The 22839-nt window shown below is 43.4% G+C and overlaps 1 protein-coding gene across 1 annotated transcript; it reads left to right on the top strand.

Annotated features, from left to right (window-relative positions):
• The first annotated feature begins 844 nt into the window (after positions 1-844).
• Positions 845-21796, top strand: LOC102705589 (exportin-4). The gene is made up of 32 exons (XM_040528190.1): positions 845-931; positions 1970-2057; positions 2772-2880; positions 2966-3064; positions 3626-3668; positions 4222-4293; positions 4392-4487; positions 4601-4834; positions 4906-5089; positions 5250-5361; positions 5451-5537; positions 5713-5851; positions 13190-13280; positions 13486-13548; positions 13697-13806; positions 13955-14059; positions 14590-14663; positions 15040-15115; positions 15451-15687; positions 16035-16106; positions 16747-16818; positions 16916-16980; positions 17067-17169; positions 17232-17363; positions 17451-17594; positions 18594-18701; positions 18784-18834; positions 19383-19460; positions 19547-19660; positions 20154-20350; positions 20451-20520; positions 20988-21796. Exons 1-32 carry the CDS (start codon positions 845-847, stop codon positions 21174-21176), a joined length of 3501 nt encoding a protein of 1166 aa, XP_040384124.1. The 3' UTR covers positions 21177-21796.
• The last annotated feature ends 1043 nt before the right edge of the window (positions 21797-22839 follow it).

The following is a 22839-nucleotide window of genomic DNA, read 5'->3' on the forward strand; positions in this document are numbered from 1 at the left end:
ATGGGATATAAATATAGGATAGAGCTTTATAGGTAAGAACTATAATATTCTCGTATATTGTCAATATTGTACTAAGTGAGAAAGTATTTAATAAGTAGTACAAGGATCATCTAAATATCTATATATCTCGTTATAATTAGTCGATAAGCAAACATGATACGTGCAAAAACACATTATGAATACAGTGTAGAAACATATATTCAACGGCCTAGTATCTCTATCAAACCTAAATTTGTAAGATTTGAGGACCACTAAGTATGTGTTTTTTTGGATATTTTTGATAAACATAAAAGAGTATAATTTTTTTATAGCTATTTAATGGTGTAAATGATACATTTAGATTTAGAAAGACAATATGATAAACTTCCATATGATTGTTTTTTTTTTGCAAAAGTCACACTGTTTTATAGTGTATAAAAGCGAGAAAAAACTTGGATAAAGACCACAACCTAAGTTTACGGCCGCAGATACTATTTCACCATCATCAACTATAATATAAGATGCATTTAATTTATTTCCATATTAAAAAAATTTCAGACATGTCAGTTCAATTGATTAATCATCGTTGCTCTAAAAAAAGTTAAAAAAAAGAAGAAAAAAAAAAAAGAAAACATGAAGCCAGAGGGCCAGCGAGGCGACGCCGTCTCCATCGCTTAACCATTTTCGCCTTCCGCCCCCAAAACAATCGCAAGCCATCCAGTCTGCTCTGCCGCCGCCACCTCGCTCCCGTCGCCGACTCCTCCCTCCTGCTCCTCCCCGATCGTCGGGCGATCGGGCGCGCGTGACCCGAGCGCGCGCGCGCACACGACGCCCCCGCCGCGTCCGGGAAGCGCCCGCCGCCGCCATGCAGGGCTTCCCCGGCGGCGCCCCCGATCCGCAGCAGCTGCGGGCCACCATGCTGGCCATCGAGCAGGCCTGCTCCCTCATCCAGGTCGGAGCCCGCTCTCCGTCCCCCAGCCTCTCTTCGTTGTCGGCGTCGTCTCGCTCAAATTTCCCTTGTGCGGGCTAGTCCTTCTGTGCTTGCGTGCTCTTTCGGTGTAGCGGCTCGGCGGTGTGGATTCGGTGCGCGCCGTGGGATTCTGCTCGTCATAGTCCCTTTGTCGCGGCATTTGTGGGAGGAGTTGCGGTGGTATTTGTAGCGCCATTTTATCCCCCCATTAATCATCCCGCGCGGGCACGATTTACTGTTCGTCTCGTGCGATTATTGATCGGTGTGCATCTGTGTGGATTTGGTGAAAGGGATTCTAGTTGAGGTTTTAGCGAGGGATTTGGTGGTTTATCGGGCTTTGAGACTTTGGGTTGGTTGCTTGGTGATTTGGTTCTGTAAATTGTATGCTTAGCACTGAGATTCTGGTACTCCATTGAGCTTTAACAGGTTAAATCTGTTGGTGCCGTGCGTACTAAAATGGTTTTCATTTGGATTCTTCTGAGTCTGACATTGATTTCCCGACTCCCGAGTCGACAAGTCTATAATTTGCATAATTTGATTGACCTAGTTGCCGTTGCAAGACAAATGGATAGCCAAAATCTCTTATATTTTGATGGAGGTAGTAGAAATTTGATCACTTGAACTGGCCAATGAGTTAAATACCTTTTCTTTTTGCAATCTAATAGAAATGAGCTCTCTCTAGACTCTACGGATCCAAACTGTTTGTCGGGTTAGGCTTTTCTGTTATATAGAATAGTCTGCACCTCAGCCATGCTAACTATTGTTGCTCGTCTTGGATCTTCGAATGTTCCTTTTGCTTTAGGATGCATTATTTTCTTAGACGCAAGAATGTGTTGTTTATTCTATTTCACTGACTATTGGCTAAGTTATCTGAATCATGTCAAATTGGTGGGGGTGGGGGGGTCCATTTCATATTTAGCTTAATGCTGCACATCGAACTGCTTGAGTTTTTAATTCTCCATCCATTCACTGTAAAAATCACTTAGCAGCTAAGACATGTTTATTTCGATGGTTCTGCAGATGCACATGAGTCCAGCTGAAGCGGAAAAAGTTATAAGCTCACTGCATTCAGCTCCGATGCCTTATCAAGCATGCAGATTTATCCTTGGTATGCTGTTATATAGGAATGGATTCACAATAGGGCCTTAACATATTCTCAATTTTGATACATAGTGCTGAGTAGGATTTATGACTTTCTTATAAGCAGAAAATGGCTGACCATGTAAACGTTTTTATGACATAGCGATTTATTTTCGTACATTTTTTTTGGCTTTCATGTAAATATGTTGTCTTTCAGACAACAAATAACAATTCTCCGCATTTTTGTTTTTTTTTTTTTTTGGGGGGGGGGTGGTTCAACCTAGCTTACTTAAGGTCCAAAACACCTTGTTAAAAATAATATATTTTTATTCCAACCTAACCTGACTTACTTATGGATATTTCTGATGATTGTAACCTGTGATACCCTAGTAATGTATTTTTTCTATTCCACAACTAAAGTCCACCGGCCATCTAAGTTGTGTCTCACTGTGTTGCTTAAGAAAGATATTTGGTTCCAAGTGTCCTATCAGTATGGAACTAAAATGAACCAGCTGGAATATAACTGTATTTGTGTGCAAACTTACATCCTCCAACAGATGTTGCCAGTAATCTATTATTTATTCCCCTACATGAACTAACTGATCTATTCATTTATCATCCAAATCCTTAAGTTTCGCTTAGTTATGAGATTGATATAGGCTCAAAAAACACATAGACACTGTTCTGTTATGTCAGGCTAAATTTGAGAATAGCTGATCCTTACCATTTTCTTGTCTTCCAGAGACATCTGTCATGCCAAATGCGAGATTCCAAGCTGCTGGAGCAATTGGTGATGCAGCAATAAGGGAGTGGGGAATCCTCTCAGATGACAACAAAAAAAGCCTAATAGTGTGAGTTTTGAGAGGAAGTTCATACTTGTTTAATATGAATCCATAGCATTCTGACACCCTTGGTATAATTCTCCTAATATTGTAGGTATTGCTTGAACTATGTTATGGAGCATGCAAGTTCCCCAGAAGGCTATGTGCAAGCAAAAGTTTCTGCAGTATCAGCTAGATTACTTAAAAGAGGCTGGTTAGTTTATACTTTCTGCTATCTTTGACAATGTATCTTTTGCTTGCCACTCATGTCTACTCATTGCTTCTATTTGTATAACATCCACATTTTTAATTGTTTTTTCTTCAAGTTAATTTTGGTCAGAGGTATAGGAACCATTGGTGTGTGTTTGGATATTCATGTGCACTTCTCACTTAGCAGATTATAGGGCAAGGTGTCGTTTTGTGCTGATAATTTGTGTACTTAGCTTAACCAGTTAACCCAGGACCAGCTCATGCAAGGCAGATATTGTATATGGTCTTATGGTTTTTTGGGTGGGTACTTGCACAGAATCACCCAGGATGATTATGAAAATCAATGATGATGAAGGTGGAGAAATCTTTCTCCAATCCAACACCCTCCTAGTTTATAGTTATGGCGTTGTAAAAAAATATGAATAGCTATTTTTTAAATTAACTTTCTTTTTAAATGAATTATCTGCTTCTTAGTGTGCTTCAAGGGAACCAGTTGGTCTATTATTCTGGGTTCTGAACATGTGATATTCAGAAATAAGCTTTGACATGGAATGCATATTTACAGGATTGAGTTCTCGGACCAAGAAAAAGCTGCCATCTTCTTTGAGGTACAGACTTCTCGTGATGCTTTCCTTCAGTTATTTAGTCACTAGTACTTCTCTGGGCCTGTTTGGTGGAGATCTAACTCCTTAACTTTTGCTGAATATGAAATTTGTAGACCAAAATAGAACATTTTAAATTGTGAACAAGATGGCTTACCCAAACAAAACCCCAGTTTACCCCCAACTCCAGCTCCAATAGTTTTTAGATTAGATATACTCAGAGCTCTGCTAAACAGGCCCTTCTAACAAAGCTGTAACTTTCACCTTCTTATATTAGTAATTAGTAATGTCAGATTAAATTCTATCCTATGTGTAACAGTATTATATATAAGCTCTCCTAGTTTTTATAATTTTAGTGGAGATGGATGTGTGTGATAATTTTCCCCTTTTGTTATTTTTTATGAATATACAATCACCAATCTTATGCCAGACATATTATATGTTTTGGTATTTCTGCCCCATGTTTCGTTGTGTTTTCTTATCCACATTTAATAACATCGCCAATCAATTCCTTTTTGTGAAATACCCTGGTAATTGTGCTGTTTTATATCCTAATCAGATTGAGCAATCCATCCGAGGCATCCATGGACTTGGTCGACAATTTGCTACAATCAATTTCTTAGAAGCTTTGGTATGTTATGCTAATGCAGGCTGACATCACCATTTCACTTCTCCAAATTTTCTGTCCATTTCCAATTGATTGTGAACCAACTTCCATGTCTGAGCTAGGTTTCAGAGTTTTCACCTGCAACTGCTTCTGCTATGTGCCTGCCTAAGGAATTTCATGACCAATGTGAATGGTCACTTGAAGTGAAGTTTCTGAAGGTGGTTAACTGGCTTCCAAATAATTTAAAGTGCCCTGAATCATCACTCTTTCACATGAACACTGTAGCTTTGCTCTTCCATTGTCACTCTGACATGCCTTTTCCTGTTTCAAGGACTTCTATTGCTGGGCACAAGCTGCTGTGTTCAATATTGCAGACAGTATATTGAATGGAGAAGCAGGTGTAGCTGAGGAGAAAGCGTGCTCAGCAGCATTTCGCCTTATGTTCCAGATATTAGGCTGGAACTTCAAGCACAATGTGGAGCATGCAAATTCGGAAGCTAAGATTAATTCTGGTTTGAGGAGTGATGCCATAAATCTGAAGAAATTTGAGCGTTCATTGGTGAAGGTACAGTATTTGAGGTATTAACACCTTTTTCTGTGTTCATATGATAAATGGTTTTACATTTTCTATTGTAGCCAGGGTCTATGTGGAGTGATATTCTAATATCAAGTGGGCACAACACCTGGGTTTTGAACTTTTATACTACAGCCCGCCAGAAGTTCTCATATGATACACTGTGGGTTGATTCGCCTATTGCGACCTCCTGCAGACAACTCATAGTGCAGTTATGCTCATTGGCAGGCTCCGTCTTTCCTAATGGTATATGCCAATTTTGAGTAGGCATTGTTTACTTGCCCATAATTTTACAAATTTGATGGCCATGAAAAGCTGAGTAATACTATCTCAACCAGCAAAATATGCTCCAATTGCACATTTGATCTTATTTAGCTAATGTTATCACAATTTTCTCTATTGTCAGATAATGCAGACGCACAGATTAAACACCTTGTGCACATATTATCTGCTGTTGTTCTGTGGATTGAACCTCCTGATGTCATTGCTGCATCAATTCGAAGTGGAGCAAGTGAAAGGTTCTTGAGTAACTGTGGTTACCATCTTTATTGAGTCCGAACAAAAGGTGGGAAATACTAATGAACATTATGATTTACTCTTTTTGCAGTGAGTTTATAGATGGGTGCCATGCCCTTCTTTCAATGGCATCTCTGTCTACCTGTTCTCTTTTCAACAACCTCCTGAAGTCAATGAGGTCAGTTGACTGCCTTTTGTAATTTCTACTAGTAAACACACAACGACCAAACATAATGATTACTCACTAGTCACTATTGTGACTGCTCCTGAATTCTGTCATCATTTATTCTTGCAATACCATCTTATACTTGATATACTATTTTATTTTTGCTGTAACGTGAACATGCTTGCAGGCACTATGGCACAATTAATCTACTTTCTGCTTTGACATCCGTAGCTGTCAAGTCTTCTCTGGATAACCAGAATGAAGAGGAAACCTGGGGCTCGGAGGCTCTTGATATATTGTTAGAAACATGGAATGTTATTCTTGGGGTACTGTATCCGAGCTGTATTTCTTGTTTAATTTACACATGCGTTTTCCTTTCTGCGTAACTCTGTTAGTATCTCAATTGTTACTCTAATTGGTGAGAGGATGACACTCAAACTTGGGGCAATTTTCTGTTTACTTATCACCAAATGCCATACATCCCGAGGGGAGGTTGGATACATATTTATAGCTGCATTCTAGCCTAAAAGGATGCTGTCCTAGAGCATCCTAACAACCTGTCCTAGAGCATCCTAACCACTTGTCCTAGAGCATCCTAACAACCTGTCCTAGATGTTGTCCTAGTAACTGAAAGCTGAAAAAAAACAAGGGTAGGACACCACAAGACCAAGACCAAACAGCTCAAGACTTATTCCTTCATTCTCCCCCTAAGTCTTGTGCGTCGTTTTGTGGGAAGGTTGAGCCAGCCCGATCCGGGAGCAAAGTTCAAGGAACTTGATCCTCCCAAGGGGCTTGGTGAGCAGATCCGCAAGCTGGTCCTTGGTGTTGATGTAGCTCGCCCTGATGCTCCCTTCCTCCAAGCAGCCTCGAATGAAGTGGTACCTCACCCGGATGTGCTTGCTCCGTTCATGAAAAACGGGATTCCTTGCCAGGGCCAGAGCGGACTTACTGTCCACCCTAAGCTCCACTGCTCCAGTGTCTTTGCCGAGGAGATCACCGAGCAGTCGAGCGAGCCAAAGTGCCTGGGTCGAAGCAGTGGAGCCCGCTATGTACTCGGCCTCGCAGCTGGATAGGGCCACCACCTGCTGCTTGACCGACTGCCAGCTAACGAGGCACTTGCCGAGGAAGAAAAGAATCCCGCTCGTGCTCTTGCTAGTGTCGATGTCGCCGGCGTGGTCGCTGTCGGTGTACCCAATGAACTGTGCCTTTCCAGGGCACCTCGGGTAGTAGAGGCCGTGGTCGAGAGTCCCCGCAATGTAGCGGATGATCCTTTTCACAGCCTGCTGGTGCTCCGTCGTCGGTCGCTGCATGAACCGACTAATGTAGCCGACGGAGAACGCCAGGTCCGGCCGTGTGTGGGTGAGATAGCGAAGACTCCCCACAAGACGCCGGTACTGCATAGCGTCCACCTCCGCCGTGCTGTCCCGACTCAGCTTCAGCCTCTCCTCCATCGGGGTGAGGGCTGGGTTGCAATCGTTGAGCCCAGCTAGCTCAACAACGCGCTTGGCTTAGGCAGTCTGGCGAAGTGTGATCCTGGAGTCATCTTGGTGCACCTCGATCCCCAGATAGAAGGAAAGGGGCCCCAAGTCACTCATCTGGAAAGTGGCCTTCATGTCTTCCTTGAACGTTGCCACCTCCGTATCCTTGGTGCCGGTGATCACCAAGTCATCAACATAAACACCCACCAGCAGGGTATTTCCTCCATTTCCCCGCCGGTAGATAGCAGCCTCGTGCGGGCTTGGCTCGAAGCCCATCCTCTTGAGCGTGGAATCCAACTTGGCATTCCATGCCCTCGGTGCCTGCCGCAGGCCGTACAAAGCTTTGTGCAGACGTAGCACCTTGCCCTCCATGCCGGGGATCGCAAAACCCGGTGGCTGGTGCACGTAAACCTCCTCCTTCAAGTCGCCGTTGAGGAACGCCGACTTGACGTCCATGTGATGGACGCGCCAGCCTTCCTGAGCTGCCAGCGCAAGAAGGAGTCGCACGGATTCCATCCGTGCCACTGGGGCAAAGGCATCGTCGAAGTCGATCCCCTCCTGCTGCACGAAGCCACGTGCCACCAAGCGAGCCTTGTGCTTGACGATGGCTCCGGCTTCATCCCTCTTCAGCTTGAACACCCACTTAAGAGAGATCGCACGATGACCATGAGGAAGGTCAGCAAGCTCCCAGGTGCGGTTCTCCTTAACTGCGGCCAATTCCGCCTTCATTGCGGCGCGCCATGCCGCGTGTCGCTCGGCCTCTGCGAAGGACCGAGGCTCGCCGTCGTCGTACGCAAGGTGCAACTGTTCCTCCAGGTCATGAGGCACCAGTCCCGGCACTGGCTGGTCGCCGAGGAGGTCCTCCATCGTATAGTACCGCAGGGGCTCTCCATCATGGTAGGCGTCGATGCGATCCTCATCATGTGAGAGCGGAGTAGCGAACTGCACCGGGCTGCGCTCGACGTGAGCTGGTGTTGGTGTGGACATGCCCTGAGGGGTGGCTGTTGGTGTCGGTGTGCGTGGGGTTGCCGGTTGTGGTGGTGTCGGTGAAGAGCTCGGCGCAGCCGAAGTAATGGCTCGAGAGCGTGGCGCGGCCGAAATGGCGGGTGCCGGAGTTGGTGGAGACTCGGAGGCCGGGGTAGGCACGCTCGGTGAAGGGGAGCTGCCCACTTCTCCAGCTTCCCTGAAGTGGATGTACTTGACAGTGAAGTTGTCGTACGTCGGAGTAGAGCCGTTGTCCACCGTCGTGTCCCATGTCCATCCTCGCCCTTCGTCAAACACCACGTCGCGCGCCGTGCGCACACGTTGTGTCTCTGGGTCGAGGATGCGGTAGGCCTTTGAGCCCTCCGTGTAGCCGATGAACATCCCTGGGGTGCTCCTGTCGTCGAGCTTGCCGATGTGGCCAAGCTCCTTGGCGAATGCGAGGCAGCCGAAGACTCGCAGGTGGGAGACCGATGGTTTGCGCCCATGCCAAGCCTCGTATGGCGTCCTGCCATTGAGAGCCTTGGTAGGTGAGCGGTTGAGGATGTAGACGGCCGTCACCACCGCCTCCCCCCAGAAGAGAGCCGGCATTCCTCTCTGCTTGAGGAGGGCTCGAGCCATCCCCACAACCGTCTGGTTGCGCCGCTCAACGACGCCGTTCTGTTGCGGGCTGTTCGGCGCGGAGTAGTGACGGTGAATACCTTCATCGGCACAGTACGACGCGAAGTCAGCCGCCGTGAATTCGCCGCCATTGTCGGTGCGCAGGATGCGCAACTTGCGGCCGCATTCCGCCTCCGCAGCAGCCCGCGTGCACCTGATGGCGTCCGCAGCCTCTCCCTTGCTACCGAGGACTGTCACCCACATGTAGCGGGAGAGGTCGTCGACGAGCAGCAAGAAGAAGCGTCGTCCTCCTGGTGTGGCCGGAGTCACCGGGCCACACAAATCCCCGTGCACGAGCTCGAGCCGCTCCTTGGCTCGGAAGCTCGTCTGATGGGGAAAGGGGAGCCGCCTCTGCTTCGTCAACACGCAGACGTCGCAGAACTGCTCCATGTGGTCAAGGCATGGCATGCCCCGCACCATCTCCTTGGTACTGAGTCGCTTCAGGGCCTCGAAGTGGAGATGGCCGAAGCGCTCGTGCCACTGCCACGCCTCGTCATCCCGGCGAGCGGCAAGGCACACGGGTTGTGCTACCTGCACGTTGAGGATGTAGAGTCGGTTGTTGCCTCTGGTTACCTTGACAAGGAGGCGACCACGGCGCTCCCCGATCTTGCGCCGATCCCAAATCCTCATAACTCCGTTCTTGATCACCACGCATGAGCCTTCCTCTTCTTCCAGCTGTCCAATGCTGATGATGGAGTTCCTCAGCGCGGGGATGTAGTAGACTCCGGTGAGCAGCCTGTGCTCGCCGGACTTGGTGGTGAAGATGACGGAGCCGGTGCCCTTGATATCCACGCCAGAGGCATCCCCAAACTTGACGAAGCCTCGGACGCTGGGATCAAGCTCGGTGAAGAACTCCCGTCGGCCGGTCATGTGATGGGTGGCCCCGGTGTCGAGGACCCATCCATCAGTCTTGTCGTTGTTGGAGTCGTCGCCAAGAAAGGCGCGTGCCTTCGGCTCTTCTAGGTGGAGGAAAGCCGATGCGGCCGGTGCCACTGGAGATAGCTCGATGCTTGCGTGTGCCAAGAGCAGGGCCGGTTCTTCCCCCTCCACTTGTGCGGCGTTGGCCTGGCCTTGTCGTGGTTGTCGGCAGTCCTTGGCCCAGTGGCCAGACTTGCCACAGTTGCGGCAGGCGTCGTCTCGCGTCGGCCTGCGGTAACTGGTGGTGCCGCCCTGGACGCCTCCGCGGGCTCCACCCCGGATGCGTCCTCGCAGCCTGACCTGGACGCCTCCGCGTCCCTTGTGCAGATTGCCGCGCTTGCGGCCGCCCACCGAGGACTCCCCCTTTTTCCCATCACTCTGGCAGGCCTCCCACTGCTCCCGAGTGAGATGGAGCTTCCCGCCAATGGTGATGGGCCCGGAGAGGGGCTGTGGCTCATCGCCGTCGACGACCTTGAGGCGGCCAATCGCCTGCTCGATCGTCATCATGGAGAGGTCCAGCAGAGACTCGATGGAGCGGGCGATCCGCTTGTACTTCTCTGGGATGCAGCGGAAGAGCTTCTCGACAGCTCTCTCCTCGTTGTAGGTGTTGTCGCCGTACTGCACCAACTTCTGCAACAGAGTGTTGAGACGGAGGGAAAAATCATCGATGTCCTCACCTGGCTTGAAGGCCAGGTTCTCCCACTCCTTGCGGAGTGCTTGCAGCGTGCTCTTGCGGGCGCGGTCGCTGCCGATGCGTGCCGCAGCGATGGCGTCCCAGGCCTCCCTAGCAGTCCGTTTTTGCGAAAGCGAGAACTGCATCTCGGACGGAACTGCAGCGATGAGGGCATCCAGCGCCCTTCTGTCTTCATCGTAGTCGACGTCGCCATACCAAACTGCCTCCCACATGTGCCGCACCTGGAGCCTCACCCTCATCACCGCAGCCCACTCGATGTAGTTGGTCTTGGTGAGGGTAGGCCACCCACCACCGAGACCAAAGTCCCTAACCACCGCTTGGATGCCGTGGTAGCCATGGCGCCGGTTAGGGGAGGGAGAGTCGCGCTGCCTGTGAGGGCCGCGCTCCCCGTAGATCCGGCCGCCATCACCGGGAGGATAGCCGCCGCGGCGTGCGTTCTCTGGGTTGCTGCCGGCACGCCTGCGCCCATCTGGGCTACCGTTGCCGCACGCGCCCTCGCCTGGGGCGCCGTCGGCGGGTGCGCGGTCCCCTGGACCGCCGCCGCCATGAGGGTGGGCTGCTGCCCACCGTGCTGTCTGCTCCCGCGCCCTTCCTCTCGCCAGCTCCTCAAGGTCCCTGTCAGCGGTGATGTCGCCGACGATGGAGCCGTTGATGCTGCTGCGCAAGGTCTCAACCTCAGCCTCCGCCGCACGTGCTGCATCTTCTGCCTCCTCTGCTTCCGTCTCCGCCCTGATCGCCGCCAACTCCGCTGCTGCCAGCCTTGCTGCCCTTGCTGCTGCTGCTGCGGTCTGTGCCGCTGCTCGCCTGCGCTCTTGCGCTGCAGCGAGCTCGGCGTCCTGCTGACGCCGTGTGCTCGAGGCGCCCGAACGCCGAGACTGTCCGTCGGACATGGCACGCCTCCGGGGGGCTGCTGCGTGGAGAAGGGAAGAGGAAAGGGGAAAGAGGAGCAGCCGGTGGTGCTGCTGTTGGTGGTGGCTGAGTGCTCACTCGAGGTTGGGAAGGGGAGGAGCAAGAGATGTTCAACCTACAGGAAAGTGTGGCTCTGATACCAGATGTTAGTATCTCAATTGTTACTCTCATTGGTGAGAGGATGACACTCAAACTTGGGGCAATTTTCTGTTTACTTATCACCAAATGCCATACATCCCGAGGGGAGGTTGGATACATATTTATAGCTGCATTATAGCCTAAAAGGATGATGTCCTAGAGCATCCTAACAACCTGTCCTAGATGCTGTCCTAGTAACTGAAAGCTGAAAAAAAACAAGGGTAGGACACCACAAGACCAAGACCAAACAGCTCAAGACTTATTCCTTCAAACTCTTCTTAATCCAGTTCTTATTTATTAGTCTAGTGCAAGATATCTGTGTGACATATTTGTTAGATTTTTCTCTAACATAGACTACCTCCGTCCCAAAAATGTAAGCATTTCTAGATTGTTTAGTAGAGATTAAGGTTAAGAAGAAAAGACTGGTGCCCCTTAATTAATGAAAAATGGATAGCTGTGGGAGGGTAGGTGGGGATAAAATGGGAAACAATTTGAACGTGAAGTGATTGATATGACAATTAGTACTGTAAATAATGCTAAAAATGCTTATATTTTGGTACAAGATTCAAATCCTAGAAATGTTTATATTTTGGAATGGAGTGAGTAGATAGTAATGACTCCCTCTGTCCTAGAATGTAAGAGATTCTAGGGATGAATCTGGACAAACATTTATCCAATTCATCCCCAGAATCCCTTGTATTTAAGGGCAGAGGTAGTAGCTCATAATAGTTCTTTTTTTTCACATTTTCCCCTCCAGTGCTTGTCAGTTGGAATATCATTCAAATCGAGTACCAATGCTCAGTAGGATCTCTTTTTATTGGATTAGACTAGAATCTCAATTCTGTTTGGAACATCATCTGGCCCTAAATCTCCCTTGTGCTAAATTTTAAGTACTCCCTTCAGCTTTTTATGTTTGATGCTGTTGACTTTTGGATCTATGTGTAACCATTCATCTTATTTTAAAAAATTACATACATATTATTTAATTTATTATGATTTGTTTTGTTATTAAAGGAACTTTAAGCACGACTGATAATATTGTACATTTGCATAAAAAAGGAGAGTAAGATGAGTGGTCAAACAAATGCTTTAAAGTCAATGGTGTCAAACATTAAAAATAGGAGGGAGTACTTTTTTATTGACTACTGCCTTAGACCCGAACTTCTAAACTCTGCCTTTTCTATCATGTCAATACGACTTAATAGTTTCAAGACTATTTGGTTAACTGCTGTATTCTTAACCATAGCTTTAAGCATGTTAACCTGCTGGCTAAATATATACTACCTCTATTTTATATTGTAAGACTTTCTAGTCTTGTCTAGATTCATCCATTGATGAATGTATATAATCTGTATATATGTCTAGATTTATTAGCATCCATATAAAATCCAGGTAAGTTTAGAAAATTCTACATTGGGAAATGGAGGGAGTATCCTTTATCTCTGCCATTTCATCTGCTGTCCATCCAAAAATCATTTGTAGTGCTATGTGCTTTACAGTTTACTTCACTTTCTAAAGCATGCTTTGGTTACGTATACTTTTATCATCAGTAGCACAGGAGCAAATTCCCTTCTAAGGAAATGGAAGTATCATGATTGTTATGGCAGCATTATGAGTGCTGAAGTGCTTTATTTTAGTTTCGCTTGCTCACCAAATGATACTCCCTCCGTTCCACAATATAGACTTTCTAGCATTGCCTAGATTCATGTAGATGCTAATGCACTTAGACATATGTACAAATCATATACGTTGATCAATGGATGTATCTAGGCAAAGTTAAAAAGTCTTACAATATGAAATGGAGGGAGAGAGTACATATAAAACATAATTTACTATCAATTGATTTGGATTGCATTCAAGTATTCATTTAAGGTCCTTTTACACAGGACATCGATGCTGATAAAAGTCATATGTCAGTTGATGGAGCAACTGCAGCTTCAAGTTTGTTTAAGATCATTGTGGAGTCACATTTGAAGGGTACAATCTGTTGTATTTCCATTGGGAGATTTCATCATATACCTCCCTTCAAATAAAAAAAAAATCAAGGATTTACCCCCCCCCCCCCCTCTCTAAAGGGAGGGGATATGATCAAAATTTTCCACATAAAGTGCTTTGTGTTCTATTGTATTTAATGTACTTCTGCCACACACACTGACTAGTGACTACCCTTTTATTGATATAGCGGCTGCTGATTCTGCATTCGAGGATACTGATGATGCTGAATACTTTCATGTTTCTGTTTCAAGTATGTTTAAGTTTCCTGGAAACATTTAAGAAAAAGCATGGTCAGATGTGGGGATTTGGATCCTAATAACAATCCCCTTCATCCAAACAACATCTACTGTTCTCTTTGTGGTACCTTCATTGGACTAACGAAATATTTCTTGTTCCAGAGCGCGATGAACAATTGGCCCTGTATGCTCAGATTGCACGTTCAGCTGCTGACACAACTGTACCCTTTCTTGCGCAATTGTTTTCAGAGCGATTTGCACACTTGAGTCAGGTCTTCCTTTATCTTCATCTTGTGATTTGCTTCAGTTCGAAATTATTTCAGTCTCCTGCTACAGTATCCTTCCTATCATGTTATGAGTTGCATTATTGTGGGAATTTTTCTATGTTTGTATGCGACGTTTAATAGCTCTTATTTGCAGATAAATGGTGAAAATGATCCTACTCAAACTTTGGAAGAGCTGTATTGGCTGTTGCTAATAACCAGTCATGTCCTAACAGATTCAGGAGAAGGAGAAACACTGCTTGTAACTATTCCAATCATATCCCTATCCCTTTTACTAGTTCTTTTTTTCTAAAATTTTATCATGAGTGTAAATATGCCGATTGCACTTTACATCAGCTTTTCATATTTTGTTATCTTCATTTCCAGTGTCAGAGGTTTAAAAATGTATGGTAGCACGCCACTTTAGCATATATTGTATAACTCAGTCACAAAAGAGTTGTTTTGGAAACTGACATGATGGCAGAAAGAAATGCCTCACTTATTTCTGTTGTATTATGTTCATAAAGCACACCAAAATTATAGTATTATTACAAAAATACCTTCTGAGACAAACTTGTGCATCTTCTTAAGTATGTTCTGAAATCCATATGCACATAAACAACCAAAGTTTAAGAACCTGTGTACATTCCAAAAAAACACTCTTGTGGCTGAAGGGAGTGCTTACAAAATGCTGCAAGGGAACTACAAAGTTACTGTGCTATAAATTATATGTGTTGTATTGACAACTTAAGTTATCTGAGAGTTTTCCCTGGTAATTAAAATGTTGAACAGATTCCTGAAGCATTGCAGGCTGGATTTCCCAATGTAGTTGATGTAGCGCAGCATCCAGTAGTTACACTCTCATGGTAAGTAGCTAAGTTTCTTGCCCTAGTTGTCAAATTGCTTGGGAGATTTATAGAGCACACACTTGCTGATCTTGTGTCTACCTAATATCATGTGACTTTGCTACACTATTCAGTTTCGACTCCTGAAAATGCTTATTCTGTCATATTATATATTTCCCTATTATGAAATGATTGGCATTTTGCATAGCTTTTTCCTCCATGTCACTGGGGCATCTCTCATAAGTTTTTATTCCTTTCTGGGTAGTGGATGTAATATGGAATTTTCTTCAGCTGGTTACTGCCTTCTAGAGTAAACATATGGCTTAGCGCACTGCAAACCATAGCTAAAATACTAAATGGAATACAAGATGGACAGCTGATTCTGTTTGTTATGCAGGTCAATAATAAATTTTTCTCGACAGTGTCTAGATCCAGGAATTAGGGCAAGGTACTTCAGTCCACGACTCATGGAGGTACAGTTTTTGCTGTTGTGATGTTATCTGTCAACTTTATCGTCTTTATTTTGAAATCCACCCCCCCCCCCCTCCTTTTTCTTTTCTCTTGTTTGGTTAGCAGAGTTCTACCAATATTCTTCTATAGCGCCGTGCAGGGTTCTTGGATTGGGTAGTTCCCTCTCTTAAGGCCTGAGGGTTTTTGGTATTGGCCTCGATGTCTATTTAAGGGATATCTTATTGATCATTATACCATGGACACTAAATTATTCCCCTTTCCCTTTTATCACTGTATTCTTTGGAGTTTTCTTCTATACTTTTCTGGGCTTCCATAATTTCTTTGTATCTCCTGGCAGGCAGTGATTTGGTTCTTGGCAAGATGGGTTGCAACCTATTTAGTACCACTTGATGTGAGTAGGGGGCAAGTAAACAGAGCACAAATTGATGGTGTGGACAACCATGCTGCCCAACATTCTAGAAAAATGCTAAACAGTTTTGCTTGGGAGAATAACCAAGGAGAGTTTGTTCTTGATTTTGTTGTTCTTATATCAATGGTAGCCCTTACTACATATCAGGGAGAAAATGAGCTGCAGGTAATTTTCGCTTGCTCTAATGAATATGTAATTCTGCATAAATTGTGTGTCACACTGTTACACTCTTTAGTATCAATTATAGAGTTCTTTATTTTCATGACCACTGAATGCAACTTTGACTGTTAGTTATTATCACCAACATGTACTTAACGAAACTGAAAACTTTGATGTTAATTAACTGATGATATATTCTCGGTAAAATCTCTAGATTTGATCACACTCTTCTCACTATAACAATTATTTGTGATTGAAGGGATTATTTATTGATGTGTGGATGCCAGAAGTATCTTTTTGCCTGTCCATGCAGGAGGCTGTCTCTTATTTTTTGCTTTGATTCCTGTTGTCAGACACTTACATGCCAGAAGTTACTTGCCACAGTTGTTCGGCGGAAGCACACATGCACTTATGTTGTTCAGTTGGTAAACCCAAATCAGCAGCTACATCCCTTTTTTTGTCTTACTAATTCTTACATGTTTCACTGTATTAGCCTATACATTACGCTAAAATAAATAGTAGCATTTCTAACATGTATGGTATATCACTGCTTATTTCAGTTTAAAACTCTTACATGCGTACTGTAGATTCTTATACTGGTCTGCAGTGTAATGTATTATTCCTGTTCCTAATACTGGGAGTTAAAATGTTGAAATATTAATGATCTTGTATATTCTATTGAAATGTAGTTATACTGGTCATTATTTCAGTACCTTAAATTTCATTTGGAGTAAATTTCTGCTTGGTTCTTCCTTATCCACATGATCATTGTCACGTGGTAGAGGTTTCTGAATTCATAAACAATAACAGTATCGTAGCACACTGAGATAAATTGGTTCTCTTGCAGAGAGCCAAATATAATAATATTTGGTTGGCTCATTCCATCATAGCTCCAACCAGAAAAAGCAAAAGCTCCCATGGAAAAAAAAAACTGTAATGGAACCTGTAATACTGTTGACGAATTGTGATTATACCATCATCATCAATATCTCTTGTTCTATTCTACTTTTATTTCACTGTTTTCTACTAGTATAATCTTTCTGTTACTGTTTGTAACCTCTTTAGGATTCGTGGCGTGATCTTACAAGAGCTTTTGCAAGTGGACGTTCTTTATTCTCATTAAGTGGACGCTTACAGGTAAGTGATATAGAATATATGCATCATGCTAGTCTACCTTAAAATTTTCATATTGTGATTTGTGAAGACTTTATGCTTTTACTGTCACTTTTCACAGAGATCTCTGGCAGAAACACTTACCTGTGCAGCTTCCTGCATTAAAGATCCTGAAGCATCTGTGCAGTAAGGCTATTGTCAAATGTCAACTTTTGGCGGTGATTCTAAGAAAAGATACACGGTATTTAACTAGTTTTTGTTGGTTTTAATAGGTATTTGAGGGACCTCATGGGACCAGTTGCTGGATGCTTAGTAGAGAATGCTAGCAGGAGTGATCTCAAATCTGTGGCACAACAGGCAGATGTTGTTTACATGGTAAATGCTCATGTTCTTTGCTTTTACCTCTCTGAGACAAGTATAACAGGAAAAATCTATAGGTTTGTTGTCTATTGGAACGACTAAGAGGAGCTGCTAGAGCTACTCAACCTCGCACTCAGAAAGTTCTATTTGAGATGGGTCACACTGTGATGAACTCGCTCTTGACTCTTCTGGAGGTGTACAAAAATCAGGTAATGTGACCCATTTTTTTGTCAACTATCCCTCATGTATGTACAAGTGAACTTTGAAGATTATGCCATAATGTTTATGTTCTTTAGTCTGCAGTCATATACATGATACTCAAGTTCGTTGTTGATTTTGTTGATGGTCAAGCTGTATTCTTTGACGCCAAGGAAACATCAGTTTTGGTTAACTTTTGCCTGAAACTACTCCAAATATACTCCTCTCATAATATTGGAAAGGTAAGAACAAGAATTCTTATCATCATGCTGTTCTTTTTCAGCACCCCTCTCCTCCTCAAATACGGCACCAAATGACTGTCTCTCAAACAGAAGAGTGAATTATGTTCACATGTCTGTGTGCATTTGCTTGTCTCATCTGCATGGTGCATGACTACAATATATGCGGGATTTATGTGTTGGAAGCTTTTGATTGTGATTTGTGAAAGCAGTAGTTAGAGCACCATTATTATAGAGAATCATATATCAAAATTTGAGGATTTACCCATCCTGTGTCACTTACATGTGGGGTCATATAAGGTCACTGACATTTGGGACAGGAGGGTAAATTCTCAATTTCAATCTAAAGTTATATGATCAAATTTTGCATCATATAATGTTTCAAGTTCAAAGTTCTATTAGTATATCAGAGGAGATCATCACAGTAGGTACGTTAGGAATTCAGATCACTTCATAGCCAAAAATAATCATATAGATGGTGACCAACTGACCATGCTGGTAAAATAAGTTCTGGTGATCCTGTTAGATGTTACTTGCATTTTCCTTTCTTTTTGTTGATACTTCCCATACCTCAGTTAAAACCTCTTTTCTATGCCAAAACATTCCACTCCAGTGCTATGCTAGTTTTATTTCCTATAGTTGTAGTGTTCCTGTTTATTTTTATAGAGATGCTTGTCTACTTATGAATCCCCTGTTCACTAAAATCATCTACTAATTTGGTAGCAGTTACTGGGAACAAATTTCCACTGATAGTTGTGTTGTTGAGATAAATAATTGAACATAATGAAGGCTCAAATTACTCCAGAAACATGTGATATTTACATAAAAGTCATGAGAACTTAAACATGGTTGATGTAATATAGGCAAAGCAAATATTGCTTCTGATTTTCACTTTGCAGTTTGGCAAGAGTAATTTACAAACATTACAGTATTTATGGTTTGCAATTTTTTTCATAGAATTCTCTACTTAACCTGACCCTTAGTTTGTACCTATTTTGCTAGGTGATGCTCTCGCTTTCTTCTAGTTTGCGCAGTGAATCACAAGCTGAAAAATATAAGGATCTGCGTGCTTTGCTTCGGCTTCTGACAAATATTTGCTCAAAGGATTTGGTAACCTTCTAACCTTTACATCGTATTGTGTATTCTGTCCAAAGTTTCCCACATAACTAGGGGGCACTTGTGACAAATGCAGGTTGGTTTCCTATCTGATAGTAGCATTGAAGGTTCACAAGATATTGCTGAGGTATTCGACTGATAATCTTTCCTGAAATTCACAGTTCCTAAATAAAAATTGAAGCATATTATCTGCCATGCTGGCTGTTAACTAGGCATCAAATAACAAACTCCAGAAACATAAATCTTCCACCTTCAGTAGCCAACTCTCTGTGATGGTCTGATGTAAACTCAAATCATGAATTGCAGCAAACCAAATAAGACTAACTGAATCCTCAAATTCTTAACATAACCACATACAGAAACACAGAACAATTACGAAGGTCAATCAAGTGCTCACATTAGCACATACAGGAACATACAAAGATAATTACTGTAGAACTTTGGAGTTATGATTATAGATCTTTTCCAATCTTTGAATTCCATGATGCCATACATGCAATCTGTCTGACATCTTGCTCGCACATTGACATGCAAAGAAAAAAACTATAAGAGCTTTCCCCCATCGAAGGACATTTGTTATCTATCTCAGTATCTCTTTAATTGTGTACATCATTAAGAACTAACCATGGTTACTAACTGATTTGAAACTCGATAACTGAACTGTTACTTTCACAGGTCATCTATGTTGGAGTTGATATTGTCACTCCCTTGATATCTTTGGACCTTCTGAAGTACCCTAAACTCAGTCGTGATGTGAGTTGTTTTCATTGTTTCTTTTTTTTTTGGTAATAGAATACAATAGTAATTAATGCTAAACAGGTGTTCTGGTCTCTTTACAGTATTTTGCTCTTGTGTCTCATTTGTTGGAAGTGTACCCGGAGAAGGTCGCTAACTTAAACAAGGATGCCTTTTCAAGGATTATTGGAAGTCTTGAGTTTGGCCTGCGCAATCAGGCAAGATCATCCTGTAGTCCATTTCTTTTGCATTGTCATTTGATTGCTTGATATTAGTTTTGAGCTGTTCAGGTTTCAGCAAACTACAAACTAAAAACTTGTTCCTATTTTGATTAGAGTTTCAGCAGTATGACTTGCAGTAATTGTGGCATTGTCTCTGTAGATTGAATTGGAGTTACTAAAGAATTGGTATAATCTGAAGCTTTAGTTGACAAATGACTCTTGGATTGCACTTTGTTATGAATTGTTTTGCTCGAAATTTCTATATTTTGCTCTAGACTGTCACTTCTATGCACAATAATACTTAAGACTGATATACAGTCATATCTAGATGGCTTGACAAATACTTCTTCATACATTGGATGTAATTGGTATTTTGCTTCCCTGATTTCCATTTCAAAATTGAGCTTCTATTGTAATTTATAAATCTTGTCTAATAGCACATTATATTCTTTCAACTGATATTACTAGGTTTATTTTGTCTATCTTGCAGGATAGCGACATTGTCGAGAGGTGCCTTACAGCAATAAATGCTCTTGCTTCTTACCATTTCAAAGAGAGTCTTGGAGGTAGAGGAGGACTTAGCTCACAGCTTATGGAGTCAGAAGGGTCAAATGGCAAACTTCAGGAAAGCATATCAAGTCACTTTTTGAAGCTTCTGCTGCAATTGCTTCTGTTTGAAGATTTCAGGTGAGCTCTGAAATTCAGTAGATTAATATGCCAAATATTTCTTTAATTGCTCCAGTTCTATGTAAAGTATACTTGTGTGACATCGTGTCACTCTTTGCAGAATGGAACTAGCGGGTTCTGCTGCAGATGCTTTGCTTCCTTTGATTTTATGTGAACATGCTCTATATCAGGTTCCCTCTCTCTCTCTCTCTCTCTGAAAATAGGTATACTTAGGCCGTGTTCTTCTCCCCCTACTATGAACCCAGATTCCTTGTTTTTCCCGTGCACGCTTCCCGAACTACTAAACGGTGTGTGTTTTTGTCAAAATCATATTAATCTGTTTTATAATTTTTAATAATTAATTAATTATGTACTAATCTATTACTACGTTTTCCGCGCCGGATAACTATCACCCATTTGAGCGCGGCCTTAATGCATCTGGTTTATGCAAGCAGTGCATTTTTTAGTGTTACAGATGATAGAAGGCCCCCAAGAAAAGGGTTGATTGATTGATAATAAAATCAGATTCTGAATGAGTACATATCACATTCTTTTCAGTATGTAACAGAATCATATAGTTGTAGGATCAAGTGATGAAGTAGAAAACATGCCTAACTCTGAATTTCGCTCTGCGTTCTCACCCTGCCATTCTGTGCAGAGTCTGGTCCAGGAGTTACTTGAGAAACAACAGAATCCGACGGTGAAATCAAGGCTGGGAATGGCATTTCATAACCTCACAAGCTCCAACAATCTCTCAAACTTGCTCGACCGACCGAACAGGCAGAGATTCAGGAAAAACCTGCGCGCTTTCTTGGGCGACGTCTCGGGCTTCATGCAGATAAAATAAATAGACGTCAGTACGTGACAGCAGGGAAGCAGTGATCCACTGGTCAGTTGTTGAAACCACAGATCATCCCCCCGATGTGCCAGGAGCGCTTGTGTGCACGATGTGGTGGACTCGTCATCAAGAAATGCTTGACATCACAAGGAGACATCCTCTCCAGTCTGTCAATGACAACATGCTCTCCAGTAGATGGCAATGGTTGCTTCTCCAGAAAGGCCAGGGATATGTGAACCGGATGCCATGCCCACATACACAATGAGACGTCATGTAAATGGTTTTTTGCTTCGCTAAAACATGCCCAGGGCACCACCACACACACCAAGGGTAGGAATTTTGCTGCAACATGTCACCCACGTTTTTGCTCTGCCCATCATCAGTGTAGGAGAAAGATAGGAGTGCTTTAGCTCTTTAGCATCCACATGCTGGTGTCAATTGTACCCCATCATATATACTGTACTTAACCACTTTCCTCTCTGCATTGTGAGAGAGAGAGAGCACACAAAGCTTCAGGTCTCTTTGCTGTGACCATCTAGAGGCCTGTTTGAAGAAGCTTATAGATGTTGAGAAATAACTGCTTGGTAGTCAGTTTTTAAGAATTTGAAAAAGCTCTGAAACCCAGCTTCTCTGGCTTATTAGTTTATTTTTCAGAATCGGTAATTACAGATTCTCAGAAGCTGTAGAGTGTTTAAAGCAGCTTATAACAGAAGTAGGTTTTGGTACAAGCTATAGCTGTAGAAGCTTCCAAATAGACCCTAGGAGAGACACACTGCCTTAGGATTCCCAAAGTAGCCTTTGCCTAAACACAGCAGCTGAAATGATGAGCCCTGTCACTACTAAAAGATCTGCACCAAATTTGGTTTGTCTTTATGAATGCGCCTTCACTCGGATCTAATCGTGCCAAAAACCCCGGCCGGGCTCCACGTGTCCCTGTCGCCGGCCGGCATTTGCATACGGGGAACTTTTATGCCGCCGTGGGAATCTGTGGACTTCAGTGTGAGCACTGGCTCTGCTCACCGTCGACCACACTGTTGCGTGTCGGTGGCTGAAGTATGGCATCCTAGTACTAAAAAAATTATCAGATCCAATTTTGGAATGATGGTCTTTTTAGCTGATCTAAGATAGATTTGGGTTTTTTTTTCTCCCCTCAATAGCTGAATTATTTGTGATAATAAGTATTTAAGCATACAGGTGAATGAGTTATATTTTTTTATAAATTAAGAAATTTGGATATGCACAGTTCGGAATTTGTTTTGTTTCGTGTTTATTGGGAGAAAAAGAACGTGCCTGTGTACTCAGCGTATAAACCCATTCCAAACGTAACTGAGAGAAGTTCAAGTCAATAACTAACTCTAATTTATCTATAGTCAATCTAATAGTCAATTTATATAATAATTACCAACAAAACATTAATATAATGTTCTACATGTCATACACGCATGACGTTTAGAGTCTGTGCTGTAGTTAGCTATAAATTAATAGTCCACTCTCTTCTTTCTTTTTTTATCTCTTTAAAACATATTTATAATTGGCTTATACTGTAACTGCTCTATTAAAAGAAATAGTAGTACCGAGAAGGGAAGAGAAGGCGGGTCTCGTGAGGAAGCAAATTGGGCCCAGTACAGAACAATACAGGTTGCAGCAGCAGCAGCAGCCAACAGGAACGCGG

This window comes from Oryza brachyantha, chromosome 10 (assembly GCF_000231095.2).
Source record: "Oryza brachyantha chromosome 10, ObraRS2, whole genome shotgun sequence".
Lineage (NCBI taxonomy): Eukaryota > Viridiplantae > Streptophyta > Magnoliopsida > Poales > Poaceae > Oryza > Oryza brachyantha.